General features: G+C 37.0%; 3 protein-coding genes and 1 pseudogene across 3 annotated transcripts; 3 read left to right on the forward strand and 1 right to left on the reverse strand.

Moving 5' to 3' along the window:
* On the forward strand, nucleotides 1,668-4,503 carry LOC109715018 (annotated as a pseudogene).
* LOC109715016 (WAT1-related protein At5g64700-like) lies at nucleotides 4,661-7,824 on the forward strand. The gene is made up of 6 exons (XM_020239796.1): nucleotides 4,661-5,917; nucleotides 6,220-6,399; nucleotides 6,489-6,729; nucleotides 6,799-6,957; nucleotides 7,032-7,183; nucleotides 7,441-7,824. Exons 1-6 carry the CDS (start codon nucleotides 5,736-5,738, stop codon nucleotides 7,619-7,621), a joined length of 1,095 nt encoding a protein of 364 aa, XP_020095385.1. The 5' UTR covers nucleotides 4,661-5,735; the 3' UTR covers nucleotides 7,622-7,824.
* On the reverse strand, nucleotides 8,573-9,186 carry LOC109715021. Its single transcript, XM_020239801.1, has one exon. The coding sequence runs from the start codon at nucleotides 9,119-9,121 to the stop codon at nucleotides 8,690-8,692; it is 432 nt and encodes a 143-aa protein (XP_020095390.1). The 5' UTR covers nucleotides 9,122-9,186; the 3' UTR covers nucleotides 8,573-8,689.
* Nucleotides 16,980-19,924, forward strand: LOC109715020 (ubiquitin-conjugating enzyme E2 variant 1C-like). Its single transcript, XM_020239800.1, has 4 exons — nucleotides 16,980-17,162; nucleotides 18,759-18,898; nucleotides 19,007-19,132; nucleotides 19,494-19,924. The coding sequence occupies exons 1-4, from the start codon at nucleotides 17,126-17,128 to the stop codon at nucleotides 19,632-19,634; spliced, it is 444 nt and encodes a 147-aa protein (XP_020095389.1). The 5' UTR covers nucleotides 16,980-17,125; the 3' UTR covers nucleotides 19,635-19,924.

Below are 20,225 nucleotides of genomic sequence, written 5' to 3' on the forward strand. Positions count from 1 at the left end.
ATTTATATCGTGACGATATTTTATTAATACGATACAATACAATGAATACGGTTTGTGCCGACGGATACTTAAAACGTTGGTCCTAACCGGTGGTTCCCCGGTCATAGACTGATTAATTCACTGACAAGAACTCGGCTGACCTAACGAGAAGAATTCCAGTCTAGTTGATGTGGCTGTCGGTCGTCAATGCCGCGAGCCTTTTCTTGATCACGTCAGCAGTGACCCGAGCCAATTCATTACCCACGCTGAATTTTCTAATGAGGCTTTTTTTTTTTTCTTTTTTTTTTTTTTTTTTTTTTTTTTTGAGAGATAGATAACACGTTATTTGTTTCGTTTATTTTATTTAGAAATAAACTTAACTAGAAATATGAATCAATTAGGATTCAAATTTGGGTCTCGAATACCAACCACCAAACTCTTTACTACTTGCTCTAAGGACGGTCGGTATAATGAGGTTTTTTCTTTTTCATATAAATATACGACAAAACCAAACACTCACACACACCAATTAAGAGCTCAATTTTGCGAAGTATAGAGAGAGAGAGAGAGAGAGGTGTTGGTAAGTTGGATCTATTGTTCTTAATTAGGGTTTTCTTTTATTGTTCTCTCTCTGTTTTATGCATAATTTTTCCTCTTTGTTAAAAAAATAAAATTTAATCTTGGACTAAAATGCCTCTCCAATAGTTCGAAAAATCAGAATATTGGAGAAATATTTTGGCCTTTTTTTATTTATTTTAAAACTTTACAAAAATTAAAATATGGATTCGGAACTGTGTAGTATTCGAATTCGTACCGTACCGAGCCGGGCCGGGCCGGTGTCAGCATATTTTCGGCCCAGGTGAATGTGGATCATGTTAGTGCAGTAAAGTTCATGTAGCGCTCGGTGTTAAAAATTTTAAAAAAATACTAATAATAAAATTTTAAAAAATAAAATTTTTAAAAAAAGGTCAAGGTAGCTAACGTAATCAATGAGTCAAGGCAGTTTGGAACCTATAAATACACCAAGGCTGTATACGTTATTGTCCCAGTTTCCCAACACGCACAAATTAAGAGCTCAAAAATGGAGAGAGAGAGAGAGAGAGAGAGAGAGAGAGAGATTGTGCCTTGGAGGTAAGTTTAGTTAATGCATTGGTACACATTTTTTTTTTTTTTTAATTTTGGGTTAGTTTCGTATACCTTCCTGTAAGAGCAATATTATAGGGGGTAGAGCTACTATATTATCGAAAACATAAAGTAGTTGATGTTTTTAATTTTTTAGCCCTAAGATCAAAAATTCTACGATTGGGATGATAACGGTCCCTTAGGGTTGAGTGGTCTCTATTGATTAATAATATTAATCCAATGATTAGAAATGATCAATGAGCTTGATTTAAGGGCTAAAAAATTGGAAGCACTAACCACTTTATACTTCTGATAGCATAGTAGCTCTACTCATATTATAATTTATAAGTACACTCTAAGATAGAATGTATATCTTACACCCAAAATTATTTTTATCATATCAATTTTTTAAAATTTTACTAAAAATCAATTCGATTTTTATCAACTCTAGAATTACGGAGGTAAGATATACACTCTTTTTTGGGGTGTATCCGTAGCATTGCTCTTTACAAAAATTTTTCTATAATTTAGCCTTAAATTTGTATAGAGCTAATTTAGAATTTCACTATTTGGCAGGGGTATATAGTCAATTTGCCCACTGCTATTTTATTTTTTTTAATAGATGTAATATTAGGGCAATGGATGGTGAATGTGGAGAGGGGAATTGTCTCGGCTGGGCCGTGAGAGAAGGTTCTGGAACTCTCTCACCCTACAGATTCAATCGAAGGTATTATTTATTTATGATTTATTTCCTTTACAAACTCCTCCACATCTTTACTAAGATTTAAAAGTAAATAATTAATTATCTATCTGGGTTTACTGAGTTTAATTTGGGCATCAATTGAAGTTTTTTGGGTCAAATTGAAATCAGTTCGTGAATTATTTTTGCATCAAATTAGAGTTTGTAGATCAATCTGCAATTTATAAAATGTTAGTGGAAGCAATATGTTATCCTATACTATGAATGGTATTTGGAATCTTTTGAATTTATAAAATATTTCCATTGATTAATAGATGTTTTCACTAATTCAGAGGCTTATATACCATACCACAAAATTTTGATTTATTCAGAATTATGCTCACAGTGAACAAATTTGTGAATCTACTTACACAAATCAAATTGTATTTTGCATTTTTGTACTCTGTAAAATTGATCAGATCATTTTGAAGCCATAGAGAAAGTAGTTCTAGTAATTGCGAATTTCGCGGAGTTTCGATATATCGACTGTTCTCGCAGAGTTTCATGCAAGCTGATATGTAGCTGATTAAGTTAGGATGTATACCCTTTTTTGTTCTATGAACAAACAGTTATATTTCTTGATTTCTAATATAGTTGTAAATGAGTAAGTTATTTCGTGGTTTTTCAGTTTGTGTGTTTTCTTAATCTATGTGTGATTTTCAGCATAATTTGGATGTAAAGTAATGATATTGTTTTAAGAAATGCTGAAACTGAAAACTGGAAGCTAATGTGATTTTAAATTGAGTTTTTGCAGTCGAACAGTTGAAGTTAAATTATGTCACTGTTGCTTGGCTTTTTAATGTTAATTGAGAGTAGCAACTATAGACCATGTGGGACTAATTGTAGTAGAGCATACACAGGGATCTTAGGAGTGATGATATCTCGGTAAAGATTACACATTGTGGAGTTTGTTATGCCGACGTCTTCTCGACAAGGAATCAATTTGGTCATTCACAGTACCCACTGGTGCCTGGGTATGTTCGTCGAATTCATAGGATTCTATATATATTACCTACATTAGTAAAACTAGTTATTGATCTTTCTTGCAGCAGTATCTTTGTTTGAAGTTCGAAAATAGATTAGCTATTTCAATTCATGTATATGTTGCTTATAAGTTTGATATCTCTCTAGGCACGAAATTGTAGGAGTTGTCCAAGAGGTCGGTTCAGATGTTGAACGCTTCAAAGTTGGTGATCAAGTTGGAGTTGGAACTTACGTTGACTCGTGCAGAGAATGCGAGTATTGTAATGTTTTTCGAGAGGTCTATTGTGTGAGACCCGCGACATTTACTTATAACAGGCCCGACTCGGATGGCACCATCACTAAAGGTGGATTTTCCAGCTACATAGTGGTCCGCGAGAGGCAAGTAACTTCCCATGAGCTATATATGTACTTTCTCTGAGGTATTTTTATAGTATCTTGATGATACGAGCACCTGTGTAAGCAAATATGAAAAATAGTAATCAAAATTAGAAGTTCATAAACAATCTTTAACTTCTCTGGGATGATGCTGTTCATCTTCTATTTGTTATTTATTTTTTTAGAACTAATTGTTCTATCTACACATAATTTGCTACCAGAACTTGATAAATTCATAGTATCTATTTGCAAACATTTTGATAATGTGCTTTTTTTTGTCCTGTTACAGGTTTGTTTACAAGATACCTGATGGGTACCCATTAGACAAGGCGGCGTCATTGTTATGTGCGGGAATTACAGTGTACGCACCGATGATGCGCCATAAAATGAACCAACCTGGCAAATCTCTTGGGGTGATCGGGCTCGGTGGGTTGGGTCATATGGCTGTTAAGTTTGGAAAGGCTTTCGGATTGAAAGTAACTGTTTTAAGTACAAGTGACTCTAAGAGGGAGGAAGCCATTAAAGTTCTTAAAGTGGATGAATTTGTGGTATCATCAGATAAGCAGCAGATGGAGGTGATTTTTCTCTTAAATATTTTCTTAGAATTAAACTCTTTTCGTGGTTAACTCCATGATTTAGTTGCTTTAACTGCAAGTTTGTATGAAATTGTTTGATGTTCCAAACTTCTAATTACTTCATTACTTTGTAGTCTCTGACAAAGTCCTTGGACTTCATTGTCGATACTGCTTCCGGTGACCACCCATTCGATCCCTATCTTTAACTCCTGAAGATCGATGGTGTTATGGTCTTGGTGGGCTTTCCTAATGAAATCCGAATCAGTCCCCTGAGCCTCAATTCCGGTATTTCTTTTTCTTTCCCTTTTATAATTACGATAATATCTCAAAAACCATCCTAAACTTCATGTACACGTAAATCATGTTTAATTTTTTTTCTTTTGTTTTTTTTTGGTAGGTGCGAGATCTCTTGCGGGGAGTGTGGCGGGTGGTACCAAGGAAACACAAGAGATGATAGACTTTTGTGCAGCAAATAAAGTGTACCCAGAAATCGAGCTCATTAATATTGACTACATCAATGAGGCTCTTGACAGGCTTACTAAGAATGACGTCAAGTATCGTTTTGTTATCGACATTGCGAAATCTCTCGAGTGATGATGCTAAGTCTATATGTACCCACATAGCTGATTATTTGTGCTTGTTAAGAGAGTGTAAATTGTTATTTTGATTGCATTGCAAACTTCTATTCCCTATTAATATAAATTTTTGATGTCTTTTTTATGAGTTTAAGTCAAATTTGTGTTTGAATGATCTTTGATTGTGTTATGTTATGTTCAAATGCAGTAGGAGTGGAGTTTTAAAGCTCGAATCTAATTATAGATATGCGAATACCTTTTGTAATGAATTGTGTTATACTCACTTATTTTATAGCTATATGCTAATCTTGTACTAACAGGAATGCCATTTGAATGAAGAACAATTATAGAAGTAAGGAAGTTCTTGATTGGAATTTACAGTGGATCTGAAATGGGATCAATCGCAGATGACTAGAAGGTTATCTGTTGTTTTCCGGATCAATGCAATCAGGTATGACGGCGGGTAAGGTCAGTTACTCAAATGCTTTAGTAGTTAAGTTAGTTAATGTGGCAAAATTTGATCTGTATATTTCCAAACAATATTTTGTAGGAAAAGTTGCATGATTTTCCAATTAATAGGTAAGTTGCACTTCAATTTTGTTTGTTCATTTTTTTTCTTTTGTTTTTTTAATGAACAATTGAATTATTTATCCGTTCTCCCTCGGCTCATTAAGTTAAACATGCGTTATATTTGGTACTTCAGTTATCTTTTTGATAAACAGAACTAATGAATTAATGAAGTTCAACCATTATTGTTGGAATTGAACTAAAACTGCTGCAGCTAATTACGGTACTCATGCGGAGTATGTTGTGTAATATTGAGTATTCAAGTTCCATTGACTATGTTGATCCCGTCCGAATCATTCCAAGCCATAACTCCAGTTAATGATGGTTCAATCTTTAAGAGCCATTAGAGGTTTATAATAAACCATTTAGCAGAAAAGGATTCGTTAGTTAGCGTAAACAAAAAGAACTGTAGTATAAGATCATCTGATACTTCTAGTGGATAAAAGGGTTGATTGCAATCTGATACTATACTCCACTTTAGATGTTTAGTATTAGTAGTGTTTGCATCGTCATCATCATCATAACAAACTACTTATTCTACTGCATCTGATCCATTCATAGTTGGCAACTTGGCATACCAAACAGTGAGTAACCTATCGAAAGGAACCAATGCTTTGTCCATCATTCTACTTGTCCTTTATATCCTTCTCTATTCCTCTACACCCTTTTTAAGTGACCGAAAAAGGGTTCCTCTGTAATTGTTCAATGAGTCGAAACTCCACCTGAGCACCATATTTTGTTATTACTCTATGCAAACAACTTTTATGTTCCATCTAATAAAAGCAGTGAGAAAGAAACCAATGTCCAGCTGTTGCCGAGATGAGCTTTCTTAAGGCCTCTGCCCCCTACACTGGAATGATCACCATTCAATTAGTCTATGGTGGTTCAAACATTCTTAGCAAGATAGCCTTGGAGCATGGGATGAGTTTTCTAGTGTTCGTCGTGTATCGGCATATCATTGCGACGGCCATCTTATCTCCTCTTGCGTATTTCCTTGAAAGGTTTTCGCCACCATCTGTGTCCTTTTTGGCCATGTGGCCATGTTGGAACTTCTGTCAAAATGCTATTTGAGTAGAGTTGCTTAAAAAAGTGGCAATAACTTTTTTTTTCTCATTTTTATTTGAAAATTCCTCCATAAGTGTTCATTTCAGCTTTTTGCCAATGCAAAAACTCTAGATTTTCTTAGCTGCTGCTTTTCGGAGTAGAGAAAATATTCTAAAAAAACAGGTCAAACCGGCTGCTAACGCATATTACGAGTTCTATCATCACTCCATTCTCAAGAAAATATAACCCTTTAATGCAGGAACGAGCGGCCTTCGCTCTCAATCCCCATACTTATGAAAATCTTCATTCTCGCACTGTTTGGGATTACAGTACATCAAAATGTCTACTACGCAGGGCTGGATCACACATCACCGATGGTGGCGAGCGCCTTGAGCAATGTCATTCCGGCTCTCACTTTCCTTCTCGCAGTCCTCTTGAGGTTAGAGTCCCCTAACATTCTCCAAACTATAAATTTTCGTGCGCATTTCTAATATCAAAAGCCTTATTTTCTCTTTTTGTTTTCGCGAGGATGGAGAAGGTGAGAATAAGAAGTGCAACAGGAGGGGCCAAGTTGATAGGCACCATATTTTGTATTAGTGGGGCTTTAGTTTTTACATTTTGGAAAGGGCCTTTATTTAGGGGCTTTGTTAAGAGACCTCTAATTGTTGTGCATGACCATGGAAAGGTGCATGGTAAAGAGAATTGGATCCAAGGTTCTCTTCTTATTCTAGCCAGCCATATTGCTTTTAGTGTCTGGCTCATCCTTCAGGTAATAGAAAAGCTCTTTTCTGCTGCTTTTTTTGATCTAAAATTTTGAGACGAGCGAATGATTTTGCAGGCGAAGGTGTACGAGGTCTATCCCGCAAGATTGTCAATGAACGCCTTGATTTGCTTCTGCGCATCATTTCAATCGCTGCTGCTCGCCCTAATCTTCGAGAAGAACACATCATCTTGGCAATTGGGCTGGAACATGCAGCTAGTAACCATCATCTACTGTGTTAGTCCCTCTCATTCCTATGAGTATTAGATTATATCTTTCACTATTAGCTAGTATTGATATTTTATGTACAGGGGACAGTGATATCCTGCCTCTCATACTACCTGCTAACATATTGTATTAGTGAGAGGGGCCCTGTTTTTGCTGCCATGTTCACTCCCCTGCTTCTTGTCATTGTTGGAATATTCTCGGCCGCGTTCTTCGCCGAACGACTTCATGTAGGCAGGTGAGCAATCAAATTTAGTTCATTTCCTTTATGTTTCCACATTCCCTTGATATTATGGTTTCAAGTGCACATGCTATCTTAACTAAGATTAGACGATACGAGCTAACGATAACCTGCGAGCGTATGCTCTGATAACAGCTGCAGTCCTAATAAGATCCTCTCATAGATCTTGGCATCTGTATTAATACTTTAGAACTACTGCTTGCAATGATACTAGTAATTAAACTGGAATTTTTGCTGCTGTAAATGTTTTGTAGCTTGATTGGGGCCTTCATCATAATCGCGGGACTGTACTGCGTGTTATGGGGTAAAAGTAGGGAGTGCGGCAAGAATGGCGATAAAAGGCGCGATGTCGAGAGTACAACAGTCACAGCTGTTCTCCCAGTATCAACATCAAACAATGATACACAGCTTACACCACAAGAGGGGACAATTTGATTACTTTTTGTATTGAAGGATCATAGACAATCTATAAGTTACAGTTTTTAGTTTCTAACATAATTTTGCATTTAAAGATGAACTTAAGCAGCTTGTTGAGATTAATTAATGCCATTCATGTAGAAATTAATAAGATGCTTTATAGCATACACTTCTATTGTTGGTGGAGAGTAATGGTTAATAATGATTAGGTACCTTTTTTATCTCTCTAATTTTTCTTTATAGAATATGATTGGGAATGTTGATTGTACTGTTTTCATTTTCATTTGTTTACACAAAGATCTAGTTCTATAGTGAAATATTGCAATATTGGTATCAAAATAAATTTAAAATTTATTAGTGGGACAACTTGGTTCTCCTAGGTGGAGCTTTTGTAAAATGATATACTATTTTGGCTAGCACCAGAAATTAAAAATAATTTAACACGCTTCGTGCATAGAATGTAGATACACATTTTGTATTTTAATTTCTACCATCCACGTAGTGTCAATAGATATGAAACAAAGGGTAGATAACGGAGTGGATTGTCCATTTATATTAGGTAATAACGTATTTAAACTATAGACCATTTTGAGTCGACTATTAAATTTTTCAAAATTTTAATTTCATCACTCTACGTTTATTTGATTTGAGTTCGTCAAAGTCAATTTGATTATAAAATTTAAAGCGATTGTTTATAGTTGCAAGAATTATATAAAAAAATTTTACTAAACGCGTAAAGAGAAACAACCCATAAATTTTAAAACTGAAGTGTCGTTTGCTGATACAAATCAAATAAATTAATTGGTTGGAAGGTAAAATCAAACTTTGAAAAAGTTGAATAATTGACTCAAAATAATCTATATTCCATACAATTTCTGAATATTTTGTTATCTTTACATTATTTGAAATATTATAAAATTTATTCATATTATTTTATTCTTTCAAAAAAAAGGAAAAAAAAATACAGCTTACAAACACACACTTCATGTGTGCAACACCAACATATCCAACTCACTCACTACATATTTATCATGCATTAATCATGCATTAATCATTTTGTTCTCCTTTGTGGCTTAACACTAATCCCTACTTCCTTTCTCTTTCATGTTCATGCTCACACTCCTCTTCGTCTTCATCATCATCATCACCATGCAAACTCTCCGACACGACCTCGATGTGTATCCCGGGATCCTCCGCCGCGCAGCTCCCGCCGACGAGCACGGAGTTGTTCACCGCCTGGTAGTTGCTGTTGGCGTACGCGCGCACCGCGCCGTCGTCGCCGTCCTCGCACACCTCCCCCTGCGTATCCTGATCCTTGTGGCTGCAGTATTGATTCTCTAGCGCCTGCAGCTTCTTCATCGTGGCGCCTTTGTTGTCCCCCGCGATGGTTATGATCCTCACGCCCTTCTCGGAGGCGGCATCCCCGACGTCGAAGGCCGAGAGGCGGTCGGTGAGCTGCGAGATCGTGTCGTGGACCTCGCGGTCGAGTTTGCGGGCTTCGGCGTCGGAAGAAGCCATTGTTTGCGCAGGGAGGTTGAGGAGAAGAGGGTGTGGATCGAGGTGGATTTACATACATAAATGGAATGTATATATATATATATATATATATATATATATATATATATATATATACATATGCATGTGGTTCTTTACTTGGTGATTATGTGCAAGTATAGTAAGATTGAGTAATGGAGTGAATTAAGTAATTCCATTAACAAGGTTAGAGGAAAAGGATAACTTGCACTGTGAGGGCTCCTTTTTTTTTTATATATAAACGCCTGTTTGGTCCCACTTTTGCTTCTACTTTCAGCTACAGTTATTTATGATATAATATTAAATAAATAATAAAATTTAGAGATTCTATTATAACTGAAAATTAAATTAAGATGTGGAGTCTCCAAAAGTAAAAATTTAAAATTTGGAGTTTTCGTTTTTAGGTTTTTCTAATACAACGCTGTATTACTACTCAAACAAGAAATTTTTTTTTTTTTTTTTTTTTAGAGATAGATAGTATGCTACATGCTTCGTTTATTTCATTTAGAAATAAACTTAGCTAGAAATGTGAATCAACTAGAATTTGAATTTGGGACCTCGGGTACCAAGCATCAAGCCCTTTGACAGAATAAGTATATTATATCGAGTAATAATTTAGATATTTTAGCTCTCATCTATACCTCTATACCCATACATTATTTTTCATAAAATTCGCCACATGACAATTTTTCCTTCACCCCTTGCTTTCTCTCCCCTTGTCATTCCCTGATGCTTCGTCTTCCCACTCATCGCTATCCGATGCTTCGTTTTCCCACTGGCTCACTTTTTAATTAATGCATTTATATAGTCTATTGTCATCTAAACAAATCGTTTTTACAAGAAAAGAGTAAAATAATATTTCTTCATACTCTTTTTCTTATTGATGTTTCATGGAAGTCAAAAAAATTTTAAATTTTTTACTTCATCAATTTTTTGTCTTTTATAATATTAGCCAGCCGCCATGCGCGGTTAACTTCACTAGTAATATCAAAATTGGCTCTAGAAATATTTCTTTTAAAATAAAAAGTACAGAAGCCGGATCACACACAAACTATAATTTTATTAAGGACGAATTAACAAATATTACACTTGGAAATAATTTGGATAAACCAAACCAATGTAACCGAATTAAAAAAATTCGATTTGATTTGGTTCCAATTTTACATACTATATATCTGTTCAATTTTGAGCCATAATGTCTCCTGCTGCACTATTTATTTGCCTGCTTGTTTGTGGTGTATCCATACATCTTATGTGTCAGATACAATATTTTGGAAATATCTATAAACTATTATGAATCCCGTGCGATTCAAGCTTACTCCTTATTTTAGAAAAAAAGTGGGACCCACCTCTTCTGTAAATGTACAAAATATATTTCTTTAGTGGGGTCCACTAAATAATAAAGTTTAGCATAATAGGAAACATTTGAACGTTAATTGAGGAGCCCATAAATACTGGGTCTTTTCAAACGTTGCACTAAAAAATAATGTTTAGTGGAATAAGAAATATTTGAAAGTTAATTGACGAGCCCATAAATGCTAGGGTGTTTCTATATATGTAACGTTTCACATAAACACAATTTTTTTTAAAAAAAATATACAATAATACATGTCCAATAATTTAGGTATTTGTTCTTAGGTGTCTTAAAAAATTAAATTTGTATCGTCCGTGTAATTAATGCAAAGTCGGTTATCTCCTCAAGAGACTTCTCGGTTTTTCCCATCCGCCCCTCCATCTCCTTCTCTCTCTATTTTTTTTTTCTTTCGTTCACCTATTCACGAAACCCACTAAATAATAATGTTTAGCATAATAGAAAATATTTGGACGTTTATTGAGGAGCCCATAAATGCTAAGTTGTTTCAAACATTCGCATTAAATAATAATGTTTAGTGAAATGAGAAATATTTGGAAGTTTATTGAGGAGCCCATAAATATTGGGTGATTCTATATATGTAACGTTTCACGTAAGATAATGTTTTTTTAAAAAAATATATACAATAATAAGTGTCCAATAATTTAGGTATTTGTTCTTAGGTATTTTAAAAAATTAAATTTGTACGCTCCGTGTAAATAATGCAAAGTCGGTTGTCTACNAAAAAATACAGCTTACAAACGCACTCTTTCAAGTGTGCAACACCAACATATCCAACTCACTCACTACATATTTATCATGCATTAATCATGCATTAATCATTTTGTTCTCCTTTGTGGCTTAACACTAATCCCTACTTCCTTTCTCTTTCATGTTCATGCTCACACTCCTCTTCGTCTTCATCATCATCATCACCATGCAAACTCTCCGACACGACCTCGATGTGTATCCCGGGATCCTCCGCCGCGCAGCTCCCGCCGACGAGCACGGAGTTGTTCACCGCCTGGTAGTTGCTGTTGGCGTACGCGCGCACCGCGCCGTCGTCGCCGTCCTCGCACACCTCCCCCTGCGTATCCTGATCCTTGTGGCTGCAGTATTGATTCTCTAGCGCCTGCAGCTTCTTCATCGTGGCGCCTTTGTTGTCCCCCGCGATGGTTATGATCCTCACGCCCTTCTCGGAGGCGGCGTCGCCGATGTCGAAGGCCGAGAGGCGGTCGGTGAGCTGCGAGATCGTGTCGTGGACCTCGCGGTCGAGTTTGCGGGCTTCGGCGTCGGAAGAAGCCATTGTTTGCGCAGGGAGGTTGAGGAGAAGAGGGTGTGGATCGAGGTGGATTTACATACATAAATGGAATGTATATATATATATATATATATATATATATATATATACATATGCATGTGGTTCTTTACTTGGTGATTATGTGCAAGTATAGTAAGATTGAGTAATGGAGTGAGTTAAGTAATTCCATTAACAAGGTTAGAAGAAAAGGATCACTTGCACTGTGAGGGCTCCTTTTTTTTTATATATAAATGTCTGTTTGGTCCCACTTTTGCTTCTACTTTCAGCTACAGTTATTTATGATATGATATTAAATAAATAATAAAATTTAGAGATTCTATTGTAGCTGAAAATTAAATTAAGATGTGGAGTCTCCAAAAGTAAAAATTTAAAATTTGGAGTTTTCGTTTTTGGATTTTTCTAATACAACGTTGTATTACTACTCAAACAAGAATTTTTTTTTTTTTTTTTGAGAGATAGATAGTATGCTACATGCTTCATTTATTTCATTTAGAAATAAACTTAGCTAGAAATGTGAATCAACTAGGATTTGAATTTGGGACCTCGGGTACCAACCATCAAGCCCTTTGACAGAATAAGTATATTATATCGAGTAATGATTTAGATATTTTAGCTCTCATCTATACCTCTATACCTATACATTATTTTCCATAAAATTCGCCACATGACAATATTTCTTTCACCCCTTGCTTTCTCTCCCCTTAGCATTCCCTGATGCTTCGTCTTCCCACTCATCTCTATCTGATGCTTCGTCTTTTCACTGGCTCACTTTTTAATTAATGCATTCATATAGTCTATTGTCATCTAAATAAATTATTTTTACAAGAAAAGAGTAAAATAATATCTCTTCATACTCTTTTTTCATATTATTTATATTTATTGATGTTTCATGAAAGTCAAAAAAATTTTAAATTTTTTATTTTATCAATTTTCTGTCTTTTATAATATTAGCCAGCCGCAATGCGCTGTTAACTTCACTAATAATATCAAAATTAGCTCTAGAAATATTTCTTTTAAAATAAAAAGTACAGAAGTCGGATCACACACAAACTATAATTTTATTCAGGACGAATTAACAAATATTACATTTAGAAATAATTTGGATAAACCAAACCAATGTAACCGAATTAAAAAATTTCGATTTGATTTGGTTCCAATTTTACATACTATATATCTGTTTAATTTTGAGCCATAATGTCTCCTGGTGCACTATTTATTTGCCTGCTTGTTTGTGGTGTATCCATACATCTTATGTGTCAGATACAATATTTTGGAAATATATTATCTAAATATTAGTAATTTCGAAAATGGCCAATTTGCATAAAAAATTCACTAATTTTGGGCTTTTGCAAAAGTGGACCACTTTTTTGGATTTTGCAGATTCGGACCGAAATTTCAGCAAACTGACCAAAATACCTTTATTACTTTTTCTCTCTCCTCTTTCTTTTTCTCCGTTCTTTTTTTCCTCTCTCCGAAGAAGGCAGCGGAGACGGAGGTGGAGGTGGAAACACCCCGCCTCGCCTCCGCCCTGCACGCCCTCGCCCGTGCACTCCAGCCCTCCTCGCCTCTGACCCTGCTGAGGCCGCGTCGCCACCCTTCTTTTACACTAGGGCACAGCGACGTCGAGACGCAGGCTCTTCTCCTCCACCGCGCGTCGGAACGCCAAGACGTCGTCGACGACGTCGTGATGGTTGCGATAGAAAGTAAGGGAGAGGTGGTGACAAAAAAAAATTATAGAAAAAAATAAAAATAAAAAAAATTATTTTTTTCTTACAGAAAAGATCAAAACATATAGGAGAAGAAAGAAGATGATGAAATTACACTCTTAAAAAAAATTACACTGTTTTAAAAAAAATTGCACTGTTTTAATGAAAATTGCACTATTTTATATAAAAATTACACTCTTTTAAAATAGACTTTACACTCTTTAGGCCAATATTGCACAATTTAGAAAAATTTTGCAATATTTCATTTCTTTCTTTTCTTTTCCTCTCTCTTCTTCTTCTTCTTCTTCCTCCTCCTGCGGGAGCAGCACCCACCTTTCTTCTTCTTCTTCCTACAAGAGCAGCACCCACCCTGCAGGAGCACCTCCCCGTCGCTGCCGCCGCCGAGGAGGCCGCGGCGGCGACGCTGCGCATGATGTCGGCGCCGCCCCCCAGCCGCGATCGCGCGTGGGCTGTTCTCCTTCGCCAGCACAGCGCGAACAGCCCCGCACCATGCTTAACCTGGGCTGGCTTGATGGACCGCGCTCGAGGCACCCGAGGGCCTACTGCACCGCCTCCGGCATGTTCGCCATCGCCGCCGTCCTGCTCCGCTCGTCAGCGCCGGTGCACCGTCGTCGCTCCAAGTGCCTCACGGCGGCACCGCGGCACACTCTCTCCGCTGCCTGCGCATCCGCGCCACCTTCGTCGACGCCCAACACACCCACGTCCGTCTTGCGCGCGCCGTCCACTGAGGTGACACCAAGGTCATCCAATCTCTCATTTTTATTATATATATAGCATTGTGATATTAATTGTATCATTTTCTCTGGATGTTAAGCTTGTGAAGAGAATATAATTAAGGGTTGTTGTATATTATATACTATTTTTTGGAAGTGAATCAAACCTAAAAGTGTTATAGATGAAACGGAACAGTCGCGGAACGCCGCCGGCGTCGCCGCGGGGAGACCCACCATGGGCGTGAAGGTGTTGTCCACCACGACGTTGCAGTAGCGGACGTGTCGCCACCGGCTAGCTCACCCCCTTGCGAGTCGATCGCGGAGGGGGGTACTGCGGCCTGCGGTGGTCTGGGAGAAGGGGGTGAAGCTGGTGGTGGACAACACCTTCACGCCCATGGTGGTCTCCCCCGCGCGACTCCGCGCCGACGTCATCATACATAGTGTCTCCAAGTTCATCAGCGGCGGTGCCGACATCATCGCCAGTTACTAACCAACTTATCCTTTTCTTTTCTTTTCCTTCTTATTTTTTAGGCGGCGCCGACATCATGCGCAGCGTCGCCGCCGCGGCCTCCTCGGCGGCGGCAGCGACGGGGAGGTGCTCCTGCAGGGTGGGTGCTGCTCTTGTAGGAAGAAGAAGAAGAAAGGTGGGTGCTGCTCCCGCAGGAGGAGGAAGAAGAAGAAGAAGAAGAGAGAGGAAAAGAAAAGAAAGAAATGAAATATTGCAAAATTTTTCTAAATTGTGCAATATTGGCCTAAAGAGTGTAAAGTCTATTTTAAAAGAGTGTAATTTTTATATAAAATAGTGCAATTTTCATTAAAACAGTGCAATTTTTTTTAAAACAGTGTAATTTTTTTTAAGAGTGTAATTTCATCATCTTCTTTCTTCTCCTATATGTTTTGATCTTTTCTGTAAGAAAAAAATAATTTTTTTTATTTTTATTTTTTTCTATAATTTTTTTTTGTTACCACCTCTCCCTTACTTTCTATCGCAACCATCATGACGTCGTCGATGACGTCTCGGCGTTCCGACGCGCTGTGGAGGAGAAGAGCCTGCGTCTCGACGTTGCCGTGCCCTAGTGTAGAAGAAGGGTGGCGACGCGGCCTCAGCAGGGTTAGAGGCGAGGAGACTGGAGTGTACGGGTGAGGGCGTGTAGGGCGGAGGCGAGGCTGGCTGTTTCCGCCTCCGCCTCCGCTGCCTTCTTCGGAGAGAGAAAAAAAAAACGAGAAAAAAAGAAAGAGGAGAGAGAAAAAGTAATAAGGGTATTTTAGTCAGTTTGCTGAAATTTTGGTCCAAATTTACAAAATCTAAAAAAGTGGTCCACTTTTGCAAAAGCCCAAAATTAATAGATTTTTTATGCAAATTGACCTTCGAAAATTTTGGATATAATTTTAGTAGTTTCAAAAATATATTATCTAAATATTAACAGGCAAAGTTGCTTTTCGATCTATGCTTCGCGGCGATTTGTTGGAAACTGTGGAAAGAAAGAAACACTAGAGTTTTTGAAAATCGTGAAACGGAAAGTGGGGAAGTGGGTAATAAGGTCGTGTCCTCTGCTATCCTTTGGAAATCACTTCTGAGGTCAAAGGGGGACTTTTTTCGAAAATAACCCTATAAAAATTCGTATTTGCAAAACAAATCCTGTGAAATTTTTATTTGTGAAACTAACCCTCCTCTCGCCACGTGGGCGCTACGTCAGAGATTCCTCAAAAAGACGGTGAATCGTTCACCGTCTTTGATATTTGTTGTGAAGGCGGTGAATGGTTCACCGTCTTCATAAGACGGTAAACCATTCACCGTCTTTAGTACAAATCCCTACACTGCGCAAATCTTTCCAAGTCCATAATATGATGTCCTTGATAAGACGGTGAATCGTTCCTCGTCTTCTCGAGGGCACAGAAAAGGCAGATTTGAGAGGGCGGAAAGGGAAAATGGCGGAAAAGAAAATTTTGCACTAAAGACAGTGAATGGTTTACCGTCTTCTAAAGACGGTGCACCATTCACCGCTTTTACAACAAAAATTACAAAGACGGTGAACGATTCATCGCCTTTTTTAGGAATTCTTGACGTGGCGCCCACGTGGCGAAAGGAGAATTAATTTTACAAATAAAAATTTCATGAGGTTATTTTGGCAAATACGAACTTTCACATAATTATTTTCGAAAAAAGTCCTCATAGGGAGCAACAGAGGCGGTTAGCCTCTTACCTCTCTCCTACTGGCATGTACTATGGTATTCTCAAATAGGGTATTTCCCTGTTTAATAATATATATATATATATATATATATTAGTAGTTTCAAAAATTAATACTTAAAAAAAAATTATTTAAATCGTATATAAAATCTAGTATTTCATATTTTATTAGTAATGAATCTAAATACTTCAATTTTATACAAAAATTAAAAAAAAAATAAAACCTCACATTACCATGTCTCTTCCTACAGAATATTTTATAACTATCAAAAAATTATGAATCTAGTTAAATTATTTTTTGATAATAAAATATTTGAATCAGTTTTGTTAAATTTATTTTATTATATTTAAAAATTTTAAAATAATAAAATTATTAATTTTTATATTATTTAGCAAATGACTCGAAATTAAACGCAAATTCGAATTTTATTATATTATTATATATTAAATTAAAATTAAAAGAAAGCGGTGGGCGGTGTTGTTCAAATCTCCATCATCAATTAAAATAATAATAATAATAATAACAATAATTGCCCTACGGAGGCTCGACCAATCGACCCCACCATTTCCGCGTCTCTCCGCTTTTTTTTCTCCCAAAAACCTAGGGCTTGCGAATCCCAAATTGAGGGGGGTGAGAGAGAGAGGAATCGGGGGAGGAGGAAGAAGACGAAGAGGAGATTGTCGCCATGTCGCCCGGAGCTTCCGATGGATCCAGCGTTGTCGGTGAGGAGACGAATTAATGTCTCGTTTTTGTCTAATTTAGGGTTCTTTGTGGTGTTTTTAGGGATTTAGCGTCGGTAATCGCTTCAGTTAGGTGTGATTTGCGCTTTGAATCGGTTGTGGTGCGAAAGATAGGATCTTTAATCTGTTAATTTTGGGATTGATTGTGCTAGGATTTGTGTTTTGGTAATTTTTGTGTACTCGTGAACCGAAAGATCGATATAATAGGAAATGATCTTAATAATCTTAATACCTTTGCTTATTTGCGTGGTGGATATATGACAAGAGAGAGGTGAACGAAGGGCGATTTAACTCGTTAAACAGTAGATGTGGGGAATTGAACACAAGACCTCTTTGAACCGTTGCGAGATTCGGGGTTAGGGGTTGGGGTTCGGGGTCGGAATTGAATCCAGGACCTCTTGGAACTGGTGGGTTTGGGGGTGGCGAAATTGAACCATGGACCTCTTGGTTGCGGTTGCGGTCGCGGTAGGGGTGGGGAGGAGGGTCGGGCTGTGGGTGGGAGGAGTTCTTAGGACTTGCTGTGATCGCCGTGTAGCTCAAAAGATTGATCTACTAGGAAATGGTTCGGGAATAGTCTTAACAATACTAATGATTATTTGAAATTGTTTGCTATATTCAGTTATCTGGTTCTTAGATAGTTTTTACCGTATGTGCTGAGTTGTGAATAATTCTTAAAAATAAGATCGAGAAATTTGTTCTCATATGCCAAAATGATGATTTTAATGCCAAAAAGCTATATGTTTTGTGAGAACCTGCTGGAATTTCAATGAAAAGACTTCTGGGTTTAATGTTTATGCCAATTTAGCAGCTAAAGAGAAGTCCTTTAGTCGGTGGTATTCCCCGTTATGAAGGCATACATGTATCCATTTTTCTGTATATATAAGAGAAGGCAATTGAAGGGACTTTCGCATTATTATTCTACCTCGAAAAATGATTTTGACATCTAAATCATTTATTAGCACGTTGTCGTGAAGCTTCGGGCGGGTGTCCTCAGAGGCAGGAGCATTTGGGGTGTACAAATTAGGAGCTTTGTGAGGTTAAACACTGTAACTGAATTAACGTGTTCAGAGAACATGGTCAATAAAATTTCCTGGGATCCTAAAATGCTACGCAGGTGTGGCGCTTAATTGGCAACGATACAGTTATTGCGATTGAAAAGAAGTTACCTATAATTTTTTCTCAAATAAAAGATTGAAATTGTTTAGTTTTCTCTAATGATGTTTCCTATGGCACAAAAGATGCACAATATCCCAATGCATCTTCCCCCTGTCTTTAATTTGTTTGATTTTTGTTAGACTACTGACTATTAAGAAGAAAGAAGATTCTAGGCAACCTATAGTTCCTTGTAAGGGAAAATAATCTTCTTAAAGGGAACCCTATAATTGATGAAATAATGCATTTCTGTCTCATTATAATTGGTCGTTACTAATCCTTTAGCTGTTACTATTTTACTTAAATTATTTGTTGTCCATGCTCGATATATATACACACTTTTTAAGTGCTGGTTTTCATTTACTTGGGACTTTTTCTTGTTCCATTTGTAATGAGAGTGATCATTTTGTTAAACAATTTGCACAGTTCCACGGAACTTTAGACTGCTAGAAGAACTCGAACGAGGAGAAAAGGGGATTGGAGATGGTACCGTGAGTTATGGGATGGAGGATGGAGATGACATCCTGATGCGCTCATGGACGGGCACTATAATCGGCCCTCATCATGTAAACAAAAATAGCACTTTTCACATATTTCATCTTATAATTACTTTTTATATATTATGGACTTTATTGGTTTTTTTTTTTATTTTGTGAATCTTAACATTCTTGCAGTCCGCTCATGAGGGTCGGATCTATCAGCTCAGGTTATTCTGCGACATGGATTATCCTGAGAAGCCTCCCAGTGTCTGGTTCCGCTCGAGAATAAACATGACGTGTATCAATCCTCATTCAGGAGCGGTAATATGGATGAACAACATCTCTCTTCCCTTTGAAATAAAAAAGAAGAAGATATAGCACTGCAAATATTATCTTTTATCATATATCCATGAAAAAGCAGAATTTCCTTAGATGTGCTTCAAACAACTCAATATCTTACATGTATAACCATGTAGTTATGGAATGCCCATCTCTGAAAAACATCAAAACTAACTTCCCCCTATGAGTTGGATGAATTTCCAACTTAACGGTTATGCTTGAAAGAAACTGCACTTGCAAGATGTATACATGTGAAAATTCAAACGTTAGTGAGGTACATATGCAAATCATTATTTTGCAACCATTTCCACAAAATTCTAATAGCTTGGGCGAACAAACACAGGTTGAACCGAAGAAATTTGGCATTTTGGCGAATTGGCAACGCAGGTTTACAATGGAAGATATCCTAGTAGAGCTGAAGAGGGAAATGGCTGCCCCGCATAACCGCAAGCTACCCCAACCCCCTGAAGGTACATTCTTTTAGAAGATCATCGGGTATTAATAGTGTATCTTGATGGATTTCCCACTAGTATTGCTCAGTCAAAGACACTTTATGTCACAATTCAGAACGGGGAAGTAGTAATATTTTTTCATAATTGCTGGTGAAATTTGTGTCATTTGTTGCAAGAATGCGATTATGCAAGGACTAATTACTGTCTCTGATATTTATTTTGTATGAATGATTTTCGACCAAGTCTTTTGACTAGTGCTGTTTTCTTCTCCTCCCCTTTGTAATCCATACTTTATTCTTGTTCACTTTCTCTTGCTTACATATCATCTAATTGTTGAAGTGCCTCAGAATTTTCACACTGTTTGGTATCAATAGAAATGAAATCAATTCGATTTTCAATTCAATGTTCTCAAGTGAATAAGGCTTGTGGTTGTCTTGGAATGAAATGTATTTGGACTGGATTCCATTGCGTATTTCCTGTTTTACTTGTGATCATTTGAGATTCATGAGATTTACAAAGTTTGTGTTTAGATGGGAATCATAATTAGATCTCAAATCATCTGATTTGCTTTCTCTTATGAAATCCACCAAAATTAGTGGAAAGAAATACAAATCATGAACTAT

Source organism: Ananas comosus, linkage group 9 (assembly GCF_001540865.1).
Source record: "Ananas comosus cultivar F153 linkage group 9, ASM154086v1, whole genome shotgun sequence".
NCBI lineage: Eukaryota > Viridiplantae > Streptophyta > Magnoliopsida > Poales > Bromeliaceae > Ananas > Ananas comosus.

Bases quoted from the DNA above. Each gene is read 5' to 3' on its own strand.
- LOC109715016 (XM_020239796.1), top strand. From the start codon at position 5,736: ATGAGCTTTCTTAAGGCCTCTGCCCCCTACACTGGAATGATCACCATT. The intron at 6,958-7,031 runs GTTAGTCCCTCT...TTTTATGTACAG, and splicing joins TAGTAACCATCATCTACTGT to GGGACAGTGATATCCTGCCT. The intron at 7,184-7,440 runs GTGAGCAATCAA...AATGTTTTGTAG, and splicing joins GAACGACTTCATGTAGGCAG to CTTGATTGGGGCCTTCATCA.
- LOC109715021 (XM_020239801.1), bottom strand. From the start codon at position 9,121: ATGGCTTCTTCCGACGCCGAAGCCCGCAAACTCGACCGCGAGGTCCAC.
- LOC109715020 (XM_020239800.1), top strand. From the start codon at position 17,126: ATGTCGCCCGGAGCTTCCGATGGATCCAGCGTTGTCG. The intron at 17,163-18,758 runs GTGAGGAGACGA...CAATTTGCACAG, and splicing joins CGATGGATCCAGCGTTGTCG to TTCCACGGAACTTTAGACTG. The intron at 19,133-19,493 runs GTAATATGGATG...GAACAAACACAG, and splicing joins TCAATCCTCATTCAGGAGCG to GTTGAACCGAAGAAATTTGG.